Source organism: Salvelinus sp. IW2-2015, linkage group LG24, assembly GCF_002910315.2.
Source record: "Salvelinus sp. IW2-2015 linkage group LG24, ASM291031v2, whole genome shotgun sequence".
Taxonomy (NCBI): Eukaryota; Metazoa; Chordata; class Actinopteri; order Salmoniformes; family Salmonidae; genus Salvelinus; species Salvelinus sp. IW2-2015.
In genome coordinates, this window is record NC_036864.1 from 1,680,290 (window position 1) to 1,700,427 (window position 20,138).

Consider the following 20,138-nt stretch of genomic DNA (forward strand, 5'->3'; position numbering starts at 1 on the left):
TGACCGAGGCCCAGCCGCAGATGACCGAGGCCCAGCCGCAGATGACCGAGGCCCAGCCGCAGATGACCGAGGCCCAGCCGCAGATGACCGAGGCCGGGAAATGTACACATGACACTGTAGTTCACTTTCCTCGCGTTGACAGTTTCTTGCTGACCAGATTTTTTTGTTCTTAGGCGTTATGCCATGTGAAGGCAGAGCAACTTTGGGTCCGTTGGAATGTCAGTCGTTGTGCCAGTGAACTTCCACTTACCCAGTGTTTCATCAACGTATTTCATATTTTTATTGGAGTGAATCAGTTTGGTTTATTCCGTCATGTCATACGCCCATAGCGTCACAGTGATAAAACAGATTAAGCCCAAGACCTTATGATTATGACGGGCTGTAAACCTGGAGTCACCCGTCCCATCTCTCTGCTATCACTAATCAGACAGAGTCCACATGTGACTAAAGAATAACCCCTTCTGTGGATATACTKTCGCTAATATACTGGAGAATGTACAAGGAATACCGCYATTCTCATTGTTTAGCATTTCCAGTACTGGAATGTYTCCAAAGCTCCATTATTCTTTATGTCGACAATAATATGTGTTAATATGACTAAATATAGAACCAATGGTTATGCTTGACCGAGTGTGTGTAAGTTGGCTGACTGTCCATGTCACAACACTAAAAGGTACAACACACATGCCTATAGGGCAGGGATCATCAACTAGATTCTTGAGAGGATGGTCAGGGGGCCCGGAACATATTTCCAAATCATTTTAAACTGCAAATTGACTGCAAGAAGCTCAAACAGATATAACATTTGACTAAAACAATGATTTCGTAGCTTGCTTACATTTCTATACGATCACATATCACTCTGTTATGCATGGGATTCCTTTGAATAAATTAAACAGTGTTTTTTTTTTTGGGGGGGGGGTCAACTTGGTGGGCCAAATAAAATCACATGCGAGCCAAATTCGGCCCTAGGGCCACCAGTTGGGGTACCCTGCTGCAGTGTGTATGAGGAGCAGCTCATATTATGAGTGATCATTTTTCAAGTGTTGTTCTTGCTGCCCTCTATCATTTTCATAATCAAAAAGTGGCTTTCGTCATGATGCAGGTTAGGCTGTACACCTAGACGTTTCTGACAGTACCAGTCAAAAGTTTGGACACCTACTCATTCAAGGGTTTTTCTTTTATTTTAACTTTTTTTCTACATTGTAGAATAATATTGAAGACATCAAAACTATGAAATATCACAAATCAAAATATATTTTATTTTAGATTCTTCAAAGTAGCCACCTTTTGCCTTGATGACAGCTTTGCACACTCTTGGCATTCTCTCAACCAGCTTCACCTGTAATGCTTCGCCAACAGTCTTGAAGGAGTTCCCACATATGCTGAGCACTTGTTGGCTGCTTTTCCTTCGCTCTGTGGTCCAACTCATCTTAAACCATCTCAATTGGGTTGAGATCGGGTGATTTGTGGAGACCAGGTCATCTGATGCAGCACTCCATCACACTCCTTTTTGGTCAAATAACCCTTACACAGCCTGGAGGTGTGTTGGGTCCTTGTCCTGTTAAAAAACAAATGATAGTCCCACTAAGCGCAAACCAGATGGCTGCAGAATGCTGTGGTAGCCATGCTGGTTAAGTGTGCCTTGAATTCAAAATAAATCACAGACAGTGTCACCAGCAAAGCACCATCACACCACCACCTCCATGCTTCACGGTGGGAATCACACATGCAGAGATCATCCGTTCACCTGCTCTGCGTCTCACGAAGACACAGCGGTTGGAACTAAAAATCTCAAATTTGGACTCATCAGACCAAAGGACAGATTTTCACCAGTCTGATGTCCATTGCTCGTGTTTCTTGGCCCAAGCAATTCGACCATGGAGGCCTGATTCACACAGTCTCCTCTGAACAGTTGATGTTGAGATGTCTGTTACTTGAACTTTGCAAAGCATTTATTTGGGCTGCAATTTCTGAGGCTGGTAACTCTAATGAACTTATCCTCTGCAACAGAGGTAACTCTGGGTCTTCCATTCCTGTGGCGTCCTCATGAGAACCAGTTTCATCATAGCGCTTGATGGTTTTTGCAACTGCACTTGAAGAAACTTTCAAAGTTCTTGAAATGTTCCTTATTGATTGACCTTCATGTCTTAAAGTAATGATGGACTGTCATTTCTCTTTNTCAAAGTTCTTGAAATGTTCCTTATTGATTGACCTTCATGTCTTAAAGTAATGATGGACTGTCATTTCTCTTTGCTTATTTGAGCTGTTATTGTCATAATATGGACTTTGTCTTTTACCAAATAGAGCTATCTTCTGTATACCACCCCTACCTTGTCACAACACAACTGATTGGCTCAAACGCATTAAGAAGGAAAGAAATTCCACAAATGAACTTTTAACAAGGCACAACTGTTAATTGAAATGCATTCCAGGTGACTACCTCATGAAGCTGGTTGAGAGAATGCCAAGTGTGCAAAGCTGTCAAAGGCAAAGGGTGTCTACTTTGAAGAATCTCAAATATAAAATATATTTTGATTTGTTTAACACTTTTTGGGTTACTACATGATTTCATGTGTTATTTCATAGTTTTGATGTCCTCACTATTATTCTACCATGTAGAAAATAAAGAAACCCATGAATGAGTAGGTGTGTCTAAACTTTTGACTGGTACTGTATATGACTATGAGGTAGATCATTAACGTCACCTTGTGGCTGGTCTGAACCTTCCACTCCCTTGAACAAAGCCATAATGACTCTGATACTGTCACCCTAATCCCAGTGTGGCACGGTCACATGAGATGTTTACTGGCATACGGTGATGCAAGCTGTAGTGCCCACAGCCTGTTAATAGGAAAGTCAACAAAACAGGAAGGCTCATTCCAAGCATTCACATGGTCCCAAGACATAAAGTTCCTTGATTTCATTCATGCAACCGCTGGGGAATATGACCCTAAATGCCCATTCAAGTAAATTTAACCTCAGGTTATTTTTGCCTTTTTGATATCGAATCTATTGTTGAATTCTAAATCCTGACCTCAGGTCAATCTGTCCTTTGTGTAATTTCTGTGTTATTATGGGGTACTTAACTGTTGTTCTGTGTTTCTTAATGTTTACAGCAGACCACCATTTTCTGCTGGTGTCAGAGATAGTTGGTGCCAGAGAGACTGAAGRGGAAGACCAAACAAACAAAGATGGTGGAAGGAAGCATAAAGTTCTGTTGTATCCGTATGCATTTACAGGTAGGGGAGGGATACATCATCTGGCATGGGATGGTTTGTGGAGGCAGACATTTTGTTTTGTTTAATCTACCCTAACAAGCCATGAATTCGTTGGAATGATGGTACCCTTCTTGACTTTTCAGTCTCTGTCTTTGCTCGCTCTCTTTTTCTAAATATAGTGTCCTACACGGAGAGGACCAAACATCACTGCTGGCGCTGTAAAGACATCATCTTCCATTGCTTAGACGAGGCACAGCGTCAACAGTGGGTCCAGACGATCAACAACCAGCTCTCACTACTCAGTATGTCCTTTTCAATGCAGACTGTTACGAGTCTCTTTGTCCCTGCAGTCTAGGGGGGATGGAAACAAGACCCATAACATAACTCATGCAAATTATAACAGTGAAAACAAAAACCACAGACAACTTTAAATTTACCGTCAAACTCAAATGGTTTATTGTTTAAATACACGGTAATGGGGGGGGGGGGGGCTGAGCTGGACCCAAGGAAAGAAAGAATAAATATCCAAAAACACCCCTAAGCTAGTCTAGCCTGCATCAATACAACTAGCTAACTAACCAATAAAATACAGCGGATGGTCCGCCCAGTTCTAACTAGTGTTCTTAGACAAAGTATTCCTACGGGTAAAGTATGCCCATGGGCGACTTGGCTTGGTACCCCCTTTTCCCACCATCAAACAAACATTCAAACACCATAACAAAACAATACTCACATTAATAATACTCACATTAGCATCTTACCAAGAAGTATCTTTCCAATGCTTTTTGCTCATCCAGCCTTCAGTCTCCCAACAATTTATTCTGGAGAACGTTAAGAGAATCAGTCAGAGGATGTCAGTTTGATAACGGAGCATTTCTGTAAAGTTTTGTTGGTTAATGAAACTTCATGAAGTTGTCAGACAGTCACACTCTACCGTCCATTAAACTAAATGTTGAGTCCTCCATTTTTAATGACCAAACAGGCTCTCCTTCACTTTGCAGGCATCCGACCGAAACGCTTGCTAGTGTACATCAATCCCTACAGTGGAAAACAACGCGGGAAGTGGATTTACGAGCAGAGAGTAGCCCCACTCTTCTCCCGAGCCTCCATCTCCACCGACGTGATCGGTGAGTTCCTGTCAGAGGRCCTAAATTAACATTTAAATAAAAAATGAGCTTTTATGGCCCGGCAAATATTTATTTGTTGACTTGGCAAACAGCCTATACCCGCCAACCACTCCCAAGAATATGGTTTTATTTATAGCACCATCCATCAATGGAACACTGTAATGGAAGCTGTGATAGTCGATAAACATGGGAATCCATTCCAAACACATCTATGATTCATGGGATGCTTTGGGAAGACCATGGATCGTCTAGGGCAGGGGTACTCAACTCTTACCCTACAAGGTCCAGAGCCTGTTGATTTTTCTGTTCTACCTGATAATTAATTGCACCCACTTGGTGTGCCAGGTCTAAATCTGAACCCTGATTAGAGTGGACAAATGAAAACGAGTACTGGAGTTGGCTTCAAGGGCCAGAGTTGAGTTTGAGGGGTCTAGGGTATTGGCAGGGGGAGGCATCACATAGACAATTCATGATCTTCCCAAGCTAAGGCAGGGATGGGCAACTCCAGTCCTCGGGGGCCGGAATGGTGTTTCACTTTTTCCCCATCGCTAGCAAACACAGCTGATTTTTAAAACTTATTGCATTCTAAACTGAAGATCCTGATTAGTTGATTATTGGAGTCAGGTGTGTTAGCTGGGGCTGGAGCAAAAGTGTGAGACCAATCAGGTCCCCGAGGACTGGAGTTGCCGAGCCCTAGTCGAGGGTATTGGCAGCTCGCGGCCATAGGACTGTCATGGGTTTAAGGCTGGACCCAGACCCATAGCTCGAGGTGTTTTAATTGGTGTTGGCCTGTCACCATTTGTTGGAACCCCTTTATGGTCAAAAACATATTTTCCCCCCCTTTTAGACAATGGGAAGAGCAATACTGGATGCAGGATTCTTGGCTTAACTATTTTTTTGGTTGTGTGTGCAACGTCTTGACAAGCTTGTGAGGTATTCGTCATGGKTTTTTAATAGTGACAATATAACTTGTTTCCATAGTTACGGAGAGTGCCAATCACGCCAGGGATCACTTGAAGACGGAGGTAGATCTGAAGCAATGTGACGGGTGCGTTTTAGACACGGCAGGAAGACACTTCAATCACCGGGCATAGACTTTATCATCTCAGTCAGAAATRACTTTGTTGGTGCAAAAGACTAAGTGAAGATTTCAGTACAAAACAGTTAATGTTCAACCACAATGCATTCATGTCTGAGGGAAGAAGAYTGCTGAGAACAAAGTGGACATTCATAGCAGTATCAATACAACAGCATTAACATGAAAGCTTAGGGGGGCAGAGTGTCTGTGGGTTTTCACGCCTCCATTGTACTTGATTAACCCTAGGATGCATTGTAAACATGGCGCCCCAAGAATGCATTTGCCARGTCAAAATGACCCGATAATGTAATATCTGTGTTTTATTTATATRGGTCAAAAATATKATYCTTTTTTGTGGAACATAATWATTTTGAGTGATGATTTGGACCTTKMWWTRRWSMTWKWAWTGTTWKWARTSKYTTTWSWMSMKYTYCAWYWSMWCSATWWCAWMKWYWRMAWWTYCWKAAWKKCYATWRWRRMTATTRGMAWATWTTWSYWYMWWTYWMTYWYRMWMWMYMAAMCYTTTTWRKKKMRARRAMMAAAWWAAAMCRMCYTWARSMWKKTTTWWWAWWWTTYCAAAMRWTTWWTTYMAAAWYCMAARKTYMWYMAWWWWAAMSRMMAMMMYWAMMAWTKKKRAAWWWWRRAARSMWKRAMMMYKRAAGGGAACRWMGTGTGCATGTGTGTGATGCTTACTTRTRSTGTCGTGGTCCATGYATTTGTTACAAACCACAAGCATGTGACTGTRCTCTTTGCAGACGSATGTGTTGCACTGAAAACACCAGCAGCTGACTTTTCTATCCTTTGSACTTGGACACAGCTGGCACCTCTTCCTCTTTTAGCCCTGGCTGCTCTGAGTGGTGGTGGCATGGCTCTCTTTCATCACCCCACGTCTTTCCATTGCCTCAGTTCTTCTGTGGAGACTGGAGAACCGTCCAGAAGGACAACCATGTCTGCAGCACTCCAACAATCAGGCCTTTATGGTAGAGTGGTCAGACGGAAGCCTCTCCTCAGTAAAAGGCACATGACAGCTCGCTTGGAGTTTGCCAAAAGGCACCCAAAGGACTCTCAGACCATGATAAACAAGATTCTCTGGTCTGATGAAACCAAGATTGAACTCTTTGGATGGAATGCTAAGCGTCACGTCTGGAGGACAGCTGCTCATCCACTGTGACGCTGTGGATGAACCTTCCTCTACAGTTTCCTCTACAAACTGGAAGGCTGCCAGGTGATCCGTTGCCTCTCTGAACACTCTGGTTCTCTTGTCATCAAGCCTCCGGTAGCGACGGATGTCTTCCGACCAACATAGTGGTCTTATACATTGGATTCTGCAGTGGATCCAAAAATAGCTCCCGTGTGGAGACATCCCACCTTTTCTCCATGCCGGCGAGGAGGGTTAAACCAATAAAGGCCTTTAGTTCCTCTTTGTTGACCTCTCTCCACTCTGTCCCTTTTGCTGTCGCTATTCTCCGTCYTTCTAAATTTGTACACTTTAGGACCTCCTCAACGATGTTATCACTAATGAACAGCTCCCAGGCAACTTTTGGTGACGCAACTGTTTTCCCCGGCACAGGCCCTGGGCAGCTCCTCAGGATGTTATGGCTTCTGGTCCTGACCTTAGTGGGAGGGCAGGGGTGTTCACTCCAGTAAGACCCCTTTTTTACTCACTTCTCCTCAGAGGAATCCTCCCCATCTGTAGAATCATCTAGGACAGCTGGACTACCAGGTGCATCCACAACTCCAACTTGACCCACAGRCACATAGTCTGTGTCATCTGAATTGGATAGCTCAGATTCTGAGTCAGAGGCACCAATGGCTTCCTCATCCAGCATCTGTAAAACCATTTTGGTTGTATATCTGGCCACATTCTTATGAGCCTCCTTATGAAACTCCTTTTACTCAAAGAGTTAAAAAGGAGAAATGAAAAAAGGTGATTAATGAACATTTTAAAAACAAGATATTTAATTAATGTTATTAATTGCTTAGATTTTATTGTTGTAGCAAAAAGAAAGGTTAGTTTGACGAGTGCAATGTAGTGAATTCCATAGGAAATACATATGGGTCATATTTGACCCACATATGAAAACTTGAGGTAGTGATGCAAAAACTCTTACTTAAAAAATGTAAATAATAAACTAGGATGTTAGAACATTAAAGACACATTATTTCAGGAATTTCTGGAATATTAGATGATGACATTTTTGGGGGAATCAGTACAGCAAAAACAACAACATTAGGCTGGGTCATTTTGACCCGACATATGAATTCTAGGATTAATCAATTATGGTCACTGATTTAGTTAGGAAATTCCCTCAGCTGGTTGTCTAGGTCTTAATTGGACACACATTGAAAGGAAATAGCAAAAACCAACAGACCCTAAGGCTGGTCTCAATGGAGTGTTTTCATATATCGTGTGTGTGTGTGTGTGTGTGTGTCCCTGTTCAGGGTGGTGTGTGTGGGAGGGGACGGGATGTTCAGCGAGGTTGTCCACGGCCTGGTCTCTAGGACCCAGAGTGATTCCAGAGTGGACCAGAACCAACCGAACCAGGACCTGGTTCCATGTGCGCTCCGCATCGGAATCATCCCTGCAGGTAAGAGGGGAGGAGAAGGGAGGAGAGAAGCAAAGGAGAGGAAAGAATGGGAGAAGTTAAGTTATGGTAAGGTAAAGGCCATGGCTATGATTGACTCCCACGGTGGCTAACCTTAGTCCCCATGTTCTGTTATCTGGCTGTTGCTGAGTTACGAGTAGGAATCCCTATAGCAACAGGGCTTGTGGTCCCACAGGTGGTTCTRAAGAGTCTATCACTCAAAACTCAATTAGAGGGGGCCTGTGGTGCTTCGTGACCAGTTTAAAAAAAAAAAAAAATCACCATACATTTCACCACCGTGAAATCCATTACTTCACAAGACCTAAGGTTGAAGATGGAGGAGGAGAATCAAATCACAGCTGGTTAGGCCTATAGCTTCAGTGATTCTGTAGGTTAATGCTGCTACTTAGCATTGAGTGCCTGCTGCTGCTGGGGTCCAGAATTACAGTCTTTTTCCAGTCAGTCAGATGAAGATGAAATGATTACTATAAGCCAGTTGACACTATATATCTAGAGAAAAGGACTCACAGTATCACCGTTTTTTGTTGTGCATTTGCCTTGGTTGGCGTCCCACTGACAGGTTTCATGAGGTYWWKTGTTGCCCTTTTCTGCTGCCACTGCTTAGCCTGTATAAACATTTTAAATGTTGTTACCTATCAATCAATCAAAACATAATTTTGAGGCTGATAAGTGATAGTGATAACCAACTGTCATGGTGTAGTGCGGTTCCATATACCAGGAGAAATAATAACTCAAAGTAATAACGATGTATTAATCAGACGTGGTAAGATGGCAAACAGAACCTCTCGGTATCAAATAGACTTTCACTGAATAGTATGAGTGTTTAAAAAGGTCAACACAGCACTCATACAGCCTTGGTTAGAGTATCCAAGTCCACGGTTTTATCAGGTAACCTACCTAGAAACCTAGTGGCTGTGTGTAGCTCAACACATTCACATTGTCTTATCCCATATTTTCTCGGTGCTATGTTCAGGTTAACGACTGAACCTTGACTGATGTTCTGTTAGGTAGGCAGACCGAGCTAGTGAGAGAAGCTTTGGAATGATTTGAATGAGGAAGTGAGTCAAAACTGCAGAAAATGTCCCCTAGATAAAAATCTGGAAATTCAGAGGGATATTTTTAGCWGCGAGAGTAGCTAGTTTCCTCTCTTCTGTGAATATTTTGACTGGGTGTTAAGATTTGTTGTTTGAAAATGACTGCGTCGAAACAATGACTGGTAAATGATCCAAGATGATCCAGGAACAGCTCAGTTAATCCCTACCATTGTGACAATGAGTCGTCATAATGCTGGATCAAATGTACAAGATCTTAGGGGCATTGGCAAACACAATGTAAGTGATTTAATTGATGTACCCCTAATTGCGCCGAATATATCTGTTTATCCTACAGCTATTGTAAGCAGTAATCATGAGCCTATAAACCAGAATTACACTGTTAGCACTGAGGCGGTGTGCAACAGTAGGAAGCTCACCCTGCAGCTCACCCTGCACTATCAGCTCCAATGTAAATAACATGAGTAAGTCTACCTCTGAGAAGCTTCCCAGTAAAKCATTAAAAACAATCAAGCAACCCAGAAAAGTGCTAAAAATAGCCCATATTAACATATGTAGCCTAAGAAACAAGGTCCATGAAGTCAATAACTTGCTTGTAACAGATGACATTCATATTCTGACTATCTCTGAAACCCACTTAGATAATACCTTTTGATGATACAGTGGTAGTAATACACGGTTATAACATCTACCGAAAAGACAGAAATGCCAACAGAGGCGGTGTTGCAGTCTATATTCAGAACCACATTCCTGTAAAGCTTAGAGACGATCTAATGTTAAATACTGTTGAAGTAATATGGCTACAGGTTCATCTGCCTCACCTAAARCCCATTCTTGYGGGAAGCTGCTATRGACCACCAAGTGCTAACAGTCAGTATCTGGATAATATGTGYGAAATGCTTGATAATGTATGTKATATCAACAGAGAAGTATATTTTCTGGGTGATTTTTAAATATTGACTGGCTATCATCAAGCTGCCCACTCAGGAAAAAACTTCAAACTGTAACCAGTGCCTGCAGCAGGAATCAGGTTGTCAGTCAACCTAACAGGGTATGTATAATAATTAAATCATCAACATGTATTGATCACATCTTTACTAACGCTGCAGATATTTGCTTTAAAGCAATATCCAGATCCATAGGATGTAGTGATCACAATATAGTAGCCATATCTAGAAAAACCAAAGTTCCAAAGGCTGGTCATACAATAAGTTTTGTTGTGATTCATATGTTGACGATGTAAAGAATATTTGCTGGTGTGTAATGAGGAGCAACCAGATGAAGACGTATTTATGAATCCCAAAGCCCACTGATATTCCAAACTACTTTAAACCTCTTTCAGCTAGGGGGCAGAATTTTTATGTTTGGAAAAATAACGTTCCCATGGTAAACGGACTATTTCTCAGGTGCAGATGCTAGAATATGCATATAATTGACAGATTAGGATAGAAAACACTAAAGTTTCCAAAACTGTCAAAATATTGTCTGTGAGTATAACAGAACTGATTTTGCAGGCGAAAACCTGAGGAAATGCATCTTTTTTTTATCCCAGTTCCGTTGCCTGCCCCTCCTCCATTTAAAGGGGTATCAACCAGATTCATTTTCCAATGGCTTTCTCAGGCTGTGACCAGGTTTTAGACATAGTTTCAAGCTTTTATTTTGAAAAATGAGCATGTTATTTTAAAAATAATAATAATAATCTGACCCCTAGCGCTAAGAAGTTAATGACTTTTTCGTTGGAAAGATAAGCAAGCTTAGAGATGACATGCCAGCAACAAACGCTGACACTACACATCCAAGGATATCGGACCAAATTATGAAAGACAAGAATTGTAATTTTGAATTCCCTAAAGTCAGTGTGGAAGAGGTGAAAAAAGTATTGTTGTCTATCAACAATGACAAGCCACCGGGGTCTGACAATCTGGATGGAAAATTACTGAGKATAATAGCAGATGATATTTTCATTCCTATTTGCCACATCTTCAATTTAAACCTAATAGAGAGAGTGTGCCCTCAGGCCTGGAGGGAAGTTAGTCATTCCGCTACCAAAGAATAGTAAAGCCCCCTTTACAGGCTCAAATAGCCGACCAATCAGCCTGTTACCAACCCTTAGTAAACTTCTGGAATTTTGGRGGGACGCGATACAATGCTATTTCACAGGAAACAAATTGACAACAGAATTTCAGCATGCAAGGACACTCAACAAGCACAGCACTTACACCCAACGGCTGAGAGAAATGAATGATAAAAAGATTGGGGGGGGCTGTCTTGTTAGACTTCAGTTCAGCTTTTGACATTATTGATCATAGTCTGCTGCTGGAAAAACGTATGTGTTATGGCTTTACACCCCCTGCTATAATGTGAATAAAGAGTTACTTGTCTAACAGAACACAGAGGGTGTTCTTTAATGGAAGCCTCTCAAATATAATCCAGTTAGAATCAGKAATTCSCCAGGGTAGCTGTTTAGGCCCCTTGTTTTTTTCAATTTTTACTAACGACATGCCACTGACTTTGAGTAAAGCCAGAGTGTCTATGTATGCGGATGACTCAACACTATACACGTCAGCTACTACAGCAACTGAAATGACTTCAACACTTAACAAAGAGCTGCAGTTAGTTTCAGAGTGGGTGGCAAGGAATAAGTTRGCCCTAAATATTTCTAAAACTAAAAGCATTGTATTTGGAACAAAACACTCACTAAACCCTAAACCTCAACTAAATATTGTAATAAATAATGTGGAAATTGAGCAAGTTGAGATGACTAAACTGTTTGGAGTAACACTAGATTGAAAACTGTCATGGTAAAAACATATTGATGCAGTAGTAGCTAAGATGGGGAGAAGTCTGTCTATAATAAAGCAATGCTCTGCCTTCTTAACAACACTATCAACAAGGCAGGTCCTACAGGCCCTAGTTTTGTCGCACCTTGACTACTGTTCAATCGTGTGGTCAGGTACCACAAAAAAAGGACTTGACTCAGAGCAATTGGCTCAGAACAGAGCAGCACGGCTGGCCATTGGATGTACACAGAGAGCTAATATTAATAATATGCATGTCAATCTCTCCTGGCTGAAAGTGGAGGAGAGATTGACTTCATCACTACTTTTATTTATGAGAGGTATTGACACGTTGAATGCACCGAGCTGTCTGTCTAAACTACTGGCACACAGCTCAGACACCCATGCATACCCCACAAGACATGCCACAAGAGGTCTCTGCACAGTCCCCCAGAACAGACTATGGGAGGCACACAGTACTACATAAAGCCATGACTACATGGAACTCTATTCCACATCAAGTAACTGACACAAGCAGTAAAATTCGATTTAAAAAAACGATATTTAAAAAAAACATTTTAACACCTTATGGAACAGCGGGGACTGTGAAGCAACACAATGTGTCACAGACACATGCATACACACACACGATAACATACACACTATACATACACATGGATTTAGTACTGTAGATATGTGGTAGTGGTGGAGTAGGGGCCTGAGGGCACACAGTGTGTTGTGAATGTATTGTAAAGTTTTTTAAATGTTGCTGGACCCCAGGAAGAGTAGGGCTAACTAATGGGGATCCATAATAAATACATGCTTGGCTCACACAGTCACACACCCAAGACAGCCAGGCTTCCTTCACACACACATCTTCAATCTTCACTTGAGTAAGAAATATGGAAGTGTAAACCAGTCTGTAGCACGACAGTAAGTTTTCAATTCAATAACTTTTCAAAAAGTATTGGAGAAGCAAACCAGTCAGCCCATGGCACCCTTTTACTCTCTGCTGTGTCATTGTCCGATTSTTGATAAGAGCAATCTGAAAAGAGAGGAGTGTGATTACTAAGCAATGAGTCCATCTGTAAACGGCAGGGCTGATTTCCCAGGCTCTCTGTTCTGTCACGGTTCCCTGAGTCAGCTGAAAACATCTAGCTTGCATCCCAAACAGCACCCTATTCCCTATATAGTGCAATACTTTTGATCAGAGCCTATTAGGGAATAGGGTGCCATTTGGGAAGCATACCTAGCATCAGTCTGCAGTCTAGCTGTAGAGATGGAAATAGGAAATAAGTCTGTCTCCTCACCRGTCTGTCTTGGTGTCGTTGGTTCGTCTCAACAGATCGTGAATTATCTAACTGTGACAGATATGCCTGAAATTACTGTCCCCAGGCTGAACGGTAGCGCACGGTCGATAGAGACCTATTACCATAATATCAAATCAGAGATTTCGAAGTCAAACGGAACATTTCTCTCAAGTGCCAGGAAGGGTTTGTGTCTCGCTTTCCCCTCATTTCCTGTGTAGTGAGTGCTGATTGCCCAGATCCAGACAGACCCATTGGCTATGATATCTTTCTTTGGCCCTGGTACATATCATCTCTTTTCTGCCTAATAAAACTACTTAAACTCTTTAWCTAACTCCATCTCAAAACTCTCTTCATTAAACACTTTTATGGCCATTGATGATTCAATAAAACCATATTTAAACACTTAAACAATGATAACTCCTGGATACAGACAAAGCCTAGTCCTGGGGTGAAAGGCCATTTCAATAGAGATTTTACATTGGACATGCTTTTTAGTCCAGGACTAGGGTTAATCTGTTTCTGGGAAAACGGCCCCCAAAGTTGGTGGTTTGGGATTTGTCCTGAGATTCAAGATACTATTACGTGACTGACGAGGCCTGTATCTCTCCTATCCAACAGGTTCGACTGACTGTATCTGCTATTCTACAACAGGCACCAACGATCCAGTGACTTCAGCCCTGCACATCATCATGGGTAAGTAGCCATACACACACAAACACATACTCTCCGTACCAAACAGGTCTATCTGTCTTCTACCTGTCCACGTAGAGATTTAATAGAATTTCTTAAAATATCTCGGTGACAATGCTCACAATTAGCTGCATCTCTCAATAGTACAGCATTCTATGTCCGGGTACAGTACAGCATCCTAAGTCCTGCAGGTACACTTGTGTTGTCCCATGCACACAGTCTGGAGTGTGGTTTAAAGAGATAACATTGCACTCTGCTAGAGTCCTGTCCAGGGGGTTTGGGTCAATTCAGGAAGGACACTGATATTCCAGKTCTCTTCCATGCTTTTCAATGAGGAATTTGGTTCACTTTCTGAATTGACTGATGTTGAAATGGCATTGACCCTGACACCAAGACTATTCTATATTGAGTGTTCCGTGACATCATTCCAACCAGTTGAATAAGGCCCTTTCTGTCCATTTTTGTCTGTGTGTTCCTCCTCCAGGTGACTCCCAACCCATGGACGTGTGTTCTGTCCATCACAACAACACCTTCCTCAGGTACTCCGTCTCGCTGCTCGGATACGGTTTCTACGGAGACGTGCTGACGGACAGCGAGAGGAAGCGCTGGATGGGGCCTTCCAGATACGACTTCTCAGGTAAATAATGGAGTTATAATTGTCATTACAATTGCAGTCAGACAATTAGTTACTACATTATGTAGTAAAAAACAAAAAATCTCAATTTCCGAATATGACCTACAGTGAAAGGGAGGAATGAGTGGAGAAACTAAACATTTCACACAATGTCAACATCAGGATTTCAAAGCCACACACTGCTTCTGTTGCAGGCCTAAAGACGTTCCTGACCCATCAGTATTATGAAGGGACCGTCGCTTTCCTGCCCGCTGAGGACAACCTGGGGAACCCTAGAGACAAGATCAAGTGCAGAACTGGGTGCCATATCTGTGAGCAGGGTGCCAACAATGGGCACCTCCTCTCAGGGGATCATGTCCACAAAATGGCTGAAGAGAACTCTGACAAGGGTAAGAGGTTATAGTCCTCTGTAAGTGTGTGCTGTGTGTAGTCTTTTCCCTGATGCTATGTCTGTTGATAAAGCTGATGTCCCTCCTGTCCCCCACGTCTGTTCCCTCGTCTGTCTGTCTCTCTCTCACTGCCATGACGCCCTACAGACAGTCATAGTATACCGTTTGGTGTTGAACACACACACTCCTCACAGCCCACTCTTCTCATCCCAGACCCTTATCTACCCCACAACACACATACACACACACACTACAGTCCCCACTTTTGGGAAATGGGAAACTCTCTTCTCAGCCGGCATTTGTTTATTCTGAGCAGCAGATAGGAGGATAAGTAGAGTTTACTGAGAGCCACAGAGATCCCCTTTCTCCTCTCATCTCCCGGGACTCTAATTGGTGTTAATTTCCGGCTTCTCTGTCGTGGCTGGCTGGAGAGCTGGCTGAGGCGACAGGTCCCTGTGGTGCTGGGACACACGCACGCACACACACACACACAGACACAGACAGAGGGAGACAGAACCCCACTAATCAGGGAGATAGTTGGTCTGGCTGCCAGAGTTGGCGGTGGACTTGCTGCACACGTTTTGGCGATCAAATCTCCAACAACTGCTTAAGCAATGGGGCAAGACGCCGGCTGGGTGCCACGTCGCAAACAAGCCTCCCGAAATGTTAATGTGTGAGGGACACTTGAGAGGTTCCCGAGCTAAGACAATGCCAAGACCTACAATAAAGTTTGTAAATGTCTAATCATAATCCGATTGGTAGTTTTTAAAGAYGTCTAATCATTTACGTTCCAATTAAATGTATTTGTTTTTTAATCCCTGGGGACTTGTTAATGTTGGTTCAGGTTATCGTTCCTGTGAGTTTGTTTTACGAGACGAGTAGAATAATTAAGCGTTTTATGGACTCGGATCACATAATATTCCCCATGCGATCAGGGATATTATCGTAAAACACTCAGACATTTTGGAGTTACTGTACATCCCCCATTAAACCACTCAACCAGTAATTGAATGGCAGAAGACTTTGATTCACCTGACTGTTACCGAGTGGCATCACATGAGTGTAATAACACAAACTATTTTGTCCAGCCTCGCTCCTGATTTTAGAGCACCCAAAGAKTCAACAAGAGTGTTTTATATTTTACTAGCACAATACAGACGCAGCACTGTAGGAAGAATTTCCCCAAAGGGATGACACATTTAATCGATCAACTTGTGTTTAAAGAGACCAGCGGTGATGGTGTATGGCGGGTGATCCGGGGGAAGTTCCTAGCGATCAACGCTGCCAGTATGAGCTGTGCCTGYSCTCGCAGCCCTAGAGGCCTGTCGCCCTATGCCCACCTGGCCGATGGCACCACGGACCTCATCCTGGTACGCAAGGCCTCCCGCCTCGACTTCCTCCGACACCTCATACGACACACCAACAAGGASGACCAGGTGGGGAACTCTGAGTTGTTATTGAGAAAAACATTTGCTGTCATTTATTTATTTTCACATTGGCAAGCATAAAAGATCATTAGATGTAAGATGATTCAATCAGAGGTGGATATCACCCCCGCCAAACGTTATACGATTTAGCAAAGATATTTGCGAAGTAAGTACTGATTATTTTCAAACCATATTAATCTCTGGTGATGTATTGTGGATCAAGCCAGTACAASTTTTGAAAGTCACAAGGAGTTCAGGAGGAGACGGAGAATTCCTCCGTCACTCACTCAGTCACTCACTCAGTCACTCTGCTCTCTCACGTACTGCATGTCATGGGTTACTCAGCCTTCGCAGAGAGAGATGGAGATTGAGCGGGAAAGCGTTGCCCTGTACTTTGCTTGCAGACCTCACGGTTTAGTTGGCTGACACAGCTCTTTCTAAATCGGGGTATACCTCAGTTCAGACACTCTCTTGCRTCCCACTCCGCTCTCTCACTTTTTCGCAAATATCCCAATTCTTCAAAGCGATATCCCAATTCTACAAAGCGCTCTGGATAACTTGCATCATCCTCCTGCGCATACTGCTACACACACAGGTGGGACGGTAGGATGTTCATTGCATTATACCTCTGTACTATCTGCATAGCCCATCCACCACGGAGCGAAACAAGGAGTGAGAGGGCCAGTAAGTGTATTCATAGTTTTGTCAGAAAGCTTTTTAGGGGACACTTGGTATGAATACTAACCAGGCCCGGTCATAAAGTGAATGCGATGGAGAATAAATCGCTCTGACACGCTCCTCTCAGACAGTCTGTGGAGTAGAACTGAGTAGTGATGGGGGGGGGATAAAGGGAGATTGTTTTCTGGAGCAGTGAAAGATTGAGACCTTTGGTACTGTTGACTGACCCCTTCTTTTCCCTACTTTCTATCCATCCCCTCTTGTCTTTACTCCCTTCTCCTTATTCCTACCTCTATCCATCCCTYCCTCCCCTAACTTCCATCCCTCTCTGCCGCCGCAGTTTGACATGTCCTTTGTGGAGGTGCACCGTGTGCGACGGTTCCGTTTTGTTCCAAAGCACAGCAGCGTGATCTCGGAGGTGGATCTGAGTGAGACCAGTGGGAAGAAGATCTGTAACCAAGTGTGTACGGCCCATCCCAACGACGACACAGGCCATAGCAACTGGAACTGTGATGGGGAGATCTTGCCTCATGCGGATATACAAGTGAGGTATGCTATTCGGAATTTGAACATGTTGGTTTTGTTAGGAGATTTAAGACGTTTGAGGTTTACCCACGTGCAAACACACACACACAGTGGTCCCATTTCTTCCACCACAACATCAGTAGAGATCTTTAAATAGCATGATGGTGGCTCTCCCTCCACCACCRCGATGTCAGTAGAGTTCTTTATATAGCACAATAGGTGGCTTTCCTCCTGAACACATCATTGACTTTATGCTCCATTATACTTTGCCAATGAGGCATGGCTGTGTAATCCTAGTTTATCTAATTTAATATCCCTTCCACTGTTAAGAGCCTACTCACTTTTAGTCCATTCATTTATTGCCTTTTTCCTCTCCAGTAATTGTTCTCGGAATGAGTCAGCGAATGAGTGGCTGAGATAATTAATGGTGATAACCCTGATCGCTCCCAAAAAATAAAGAAAAAAGGAAGACCGAAAGAAATAGGCTGCTTTCTATCACTGCTAGACACAATATTAGTAGGTGACTTCAATTGTATTTTTTTTTAAATCTTGGTTAAGTGTTTGATTGAGATTGCCTGATGGGCAGTGTATACACATTTGTGACTATTCCATTGGTTCTGTTGGTTCCATTGCACCAGGCAAGCTCAGTCAAGCACAGCTGAAGTATTTAAAAGAAAACAAATACTATTTCAACCACCAGTGTGACTGACTGGAAAATAAAATCTGTGGCATCATCTGAGTTGAACTTTTATTAAAAAGTCAGGGTCTCTATACTGCATTAACTGCCACACTACCTACTGGACCATTCCGAGTCTCATCACAGTGTTTCTGTAACCAAGCCACGTGAAAGCTAAATAGCAATCTCAGTTTTTACTCTAAAATGGACAGTAAAAGCTTCTGAACTTGGAACCTGATCTCCATTCGAATTAGTTTTACATCTGTGATATGAACAGTAAAGTCAGAYTAGAAACSAACACTCATTATGTTGATAAATGTGTTACTGTTCTTCTGTCTGTGTGTGTGTGTGTGTCTCTCTCTACAGTGTTCACTGCCAGCTGATCAGACTATTTGCCCGAGGTGTCGAGAGGGGGACCACGTTTGACACTTACACATGTTCTGTAATAGAAGGATCAAGTCTCTCGTGGCAAGCTTAAGGTGACCAACTGTCCCGAAGTGTGCTAGAAAGTCCTGCATTTGGACCCTTTATCCCTCTTCCTGCAACCACACATGTGTGTCCTGCATTACTTTTTTTATTTTAACTTTCTTATTTTTTTWAAAGTCAGTTTGTCATGTATTTCAGACTTCCCATTTATTCGATGAGAATTGCCATCAGCTTGCGCTTTTGACAAGAAATACAGGCTATCATATGGAGCTTTCCCTTCCCAGTCAAGTATCTCTCCTGATGCATCTCCCCGCAGAACTTAAGCGAGCATCTACCGCAATTACACAAGATTGTAGTACAGGTTCCCGAGAATATGGAGACCCATGATGAGATGAAAGAAAAGGAGGCGTCTGTTCTATGTGCCTCAATCAAGTATGCGACTGACGTTCTGCGTGGACGTCTACAGACAATGTGATGGAAGTAGAAATCACTTAGCTAGACTGTCAGTAATGCCTCACTGTTTCTGCGTACCGCTGTGATACAATGTGAGGGCAGAGGAACTCATGGGTAATCAGAGGTCCCGAAGTGGTTTTGCTTTCCCAGGAAGTATCGCACCTGTGGCACAGAGCAACAGTTTGTCTATATAGAAGTTATTTAGTTAAGACTAGTAGCCCCCTCACTAGCGGGGGGGAGGGGGGGGGGCTGCTGCCAGTGGGTTGTCCTCTGTGTGTAGGGTAATGTCTTTGTGAGAGTGCCATCATGATGAGTTAGCGCCGTTACAATTATACACCAGCCTGCCATCAGACAGATGCTGCTTCCTACAGCCAAAACATCAGCCAACTCTAGGACACACACACACACTCCATGCACGCACACACATCTATCATCTGCCACTGTGAGACCACACACAAACCTAAACTCTCAACACTGTGGGAGGCTCGGGCCTGTTCTTTTGGAAACCTCTCCAAGATCATTACTGGTTGCTGTGAAAAGCCATGATTATATTTCAACTCTGAGCTGTGAGTGAATCAGGTAGTGCTATAATGTTCCCTGTGGGTGTACGGTTTATGTGGCTGTCAGATTCTGATGAACTGGCTGATGTTAGTCTGTTTGCTGCACAATACATATATCTGTGTGGAACCAAAACTCGCTAAGCCAGCTGAAATGGGGGAACGTTTTGACCAACACATGAGTTCTGCTGAATGCTTTATAATGACTGAATATTACGTAGTCCATTCATCTCGCCGGTCTCAAGATGACATGTCAAACTGTGTGTAACTAACCTGTGATGTGGATTATGATTTGATAAAGATTGAATATGTTTTGGAGTCAGTTGAATAAAGTGCTTTTAAACTAATAATAGCGTGGGAACATTTTTATCTTTCTCGAAATGGTGGGAGGGCATTTTGAAGATTGTGACTGGTGTCAAGTGCAAATTGTATTTTTTTACAGCAGGCTTTGAGGCTTTTAATAAACTTAAAGCCTTCATCAACCCTGCGCAGGTTTTGTAGTGGGTCTATGT

The 20,138-nt window shown here is 42.8% G+C and overlaps 1 protein-coding gene across 1 annotated transcript in view; it reads left to right on the forward strand.

Moving 5' to 3' along the window:
• Positions 1 to 19,938, forward strand: part of cerk (ceramide kinase) — a 40,894-nt gene extending 20,956 nt beyond the window's left edge. Inside the window, exons 2-12 of the mRNA XM_023969720.2 lie at positions 3,120 to 3,242; positions 3,401 to 3,523; positions 4,223 to 4,348; positions 5,330 to 5,396; positions 7,869 to 8,014; positions 13,790 to 13,864; positions 14,346 to 14,498; positions 14,690 to 14,884; positions 16,109 to 16,320; positions 17,330 to 17,538; positions 18,557 to 19,938. Of these exons, the coding sequence (XP_023825488.1) occupies positions 3,120 to 3,242; positions 3,401 to 3,523; positions 4,223 to 4,348; positions 5,330 to 5,396; positions 7,869 to 8,014; positions 13,790 to 13,864; positions 14,346 to 14,498; positions 14,690 to 14,884; positions 16,109 to 16,320; positions 17,330 to 17,538; positions 18,557 to 18,668 (1,541 nt within the window). The 3' untranslated portion in view covers positions 18,669 to 19,938. The remainder of the gene's footprint in view (positions 1 to 3,119; positions 3,243 to 3,400; positions 3,524 to 4,222; positions 4,349 to 5,329; positions 5,397 to 7,868; positions 8,015 to 13,789; positions 13,865 to 14,345; positions 14,499 to 14,689; positions 14,885 to 16,108; positions 16,321 to 17,329; positions 17,539 to 18,556) is intronic.
• Positions 19,939 to 20,138: the final 200 nt, after the last annotated feature.